Source organism: Pinus tabuliformis, chromosome 6, assembly GCF_031772625.1.
Source record: "Pinus tabuliformis cultivar Carrire ecotype Pingquan chromosome 6, CPIR1, whole genome shotgun sequence".
NCBI lineage: Eukaryota > Viridiplantae > Streptophyta > Pinopsida > Pinales > Pinaceae > Pinus > Pinus tabuliformis.
In genome coordinates this window covers 1,555,995,331-1,555,997,196 of record NC_142292.1, presented here as the reverse complement: position 1 = coordinate 1,555,997,196, position 1,866 = coordinate 1,555,995,331, and the positions used below count along the sequence as shown (strand labels likewise).

Below are 1,866 nucleotides of genomic sequence, written 5' to 3'. Positions count from 1 at the left end.
GGTGAGGGATTTCTTTTCCAATGGATTGTTGCTTTGGCTGACTGTTTCGCAGTCTCCATCTTTCACAAATCTTAGGAATCAACTCTCTTCCCAAATAGCCATGCAAGCAAACATAAATCCAGATCAAAATATGAATGAAGCTATAAAAATATGGTTGCATGAGAGCATGCAGGGCAAAAGGTTTGCGTTGTTCTCAGATGATGTGTGGGAGGAGGGTGGGCAGATTGCTAGAGGAAATGGGTCTACTCCGGCTAGCCGACCATTCCACCTCCAAAATTTTTGTGAGTTCAAGGAACCAGAAAACGCTGCTGGAGATGGGAGTTAATGCAGATAAGTCCACATTGATTACATTACGCGATTTGGTCGAGGATGATAGTTGGAGGCTGTTTGTTTATCATGCATTTCCACATAACAATGGAAATCTGCCAGCAAACATCGACGAAGGAAAGGCGAGGGTTGTGTGTACAAAGTGTGGAGGGCTTCCCTTGGCAATCAAAGCAGTAGGGAGGGCAATGGCAGGAATTATTGATGCACAAGAATGGGACTTGGCAGTCCACAGGTTGTCGAACGCCAACAGCGAAGTCTATGATTGCCTCAGGTTGAGTTACGACGCACTGGGCAACTGCAACATTAATCTCCAATTGTGCTTTCTGTACTTAGCTGCTGCCTTCCAGGAAGACCAAATTATTTTGGTAGAGCTCATCAATATCTTGTGGTTGGGAGAAGGGCTGCTGCAAGATCAGGCTGGCCACGACCAATTCCAGATCGGAAGAATCTACCTCAACAATTTAGCAGACCGTTGTTTGATTGAACCGACAGTGAGAGACATTGATGGATCCGTGCAATATTTCAGGATGCACGAAGTTGTGCGTAGTTGGGGAATACAAATTGCTGAACAGGAAGAGAGCTTCTACTGTGGCGCAGGTAAGGGTCTCACAACATTGGATGCAAATGAATGTTTAGCACGCACTAGAATTTTGCTGACTGGCAACCAGTTGGATTTTCTTCCAGAGTCTTTAAGAGCTCCAGAAATCTACACATTAACATTGAATGGAAACAGAGATTTGGGAGAAATTCCAAGAAGGGTGATTGAGAGCATGATCTCTCTTAAGGTTCTGGATTTGAGTCACACGTCCATCCAATCATTGCCTGAAGGTATTGGCGGTTTGAAACAACTTGCATGCCTAAGATTAGTGTACGTGCCAATCAAAAGGTTACCAGCATCTGTCTCCAAACTTGCAAATCTCCAAATCGTTGATCTTTATGGTTCTGGAATTGCAGAATTACCGTGGGGCATTCATATGTTAAGAGCACTAAAGTATTTAGCCATTGCAGAGTGTGACTATTTGCAATGTGTGCCGCATGGCATATCACAGCTCACTTCTTTGCAATACCTCTTGGTTTCTAGCAGTGCGTGGAGTCGTCCAGTGTTTAAAAGAGGTCAAAAAGCGGCTTAGAGAACAATGGTTAGAGAACAATGGAGAAATAATTTGTGAGGGCATTTTAGGGAGGATGCTTCAGATGGAAACATTGCACTTGAAGATCAGCTTCACAGCTTTTTTACTTGAAGATATTACTAATATGTCAAAGTTGAGGAAGTTTTCATTACAGAGCTCTCACATGGTTATAGTGGAAAATGAATTTTATCAGTTTCAAAATTTAAATCATCTTAGGTCATGGAATTGTGATATGTTGGAAGAACTTCCACATTTGCAAAATCTAAGAGGGTTAAGGAAATTAGATATTTTACAATGTCCAAAGTTAAAAAGGATTCCTAAAGAATTTGGAGAGATGGGGGCATTCCCAATGTTGAAGACATTTTCAATGGTTAATTTAGACAAAACAAAAGAGTTGCCAATGCTACAA

General features: G+C 41.9%; 1 protein-coding gene across 1 annotated transcript; it reads left to right on the top strand.

Annotated features, from left to right (window-relative positions):
- Nucleotides 1-512: 512 nt before the first annotated feature.
- Nucleotides 513-1,457, top strand: LOC149264665 (disease resistance protein At4g27190-like). The gene has a single exon (XM_089400315.1). The coding sequence runs from the start codon at nucleotides 513-515 to the stop codon at nucleotides 1,455-1,457; it is 945 nt and encodes a 314-aa protein (XP_089256441.1).
- Nucleotides 1,458-1,866: the final 409 nt, after the last annotated feature.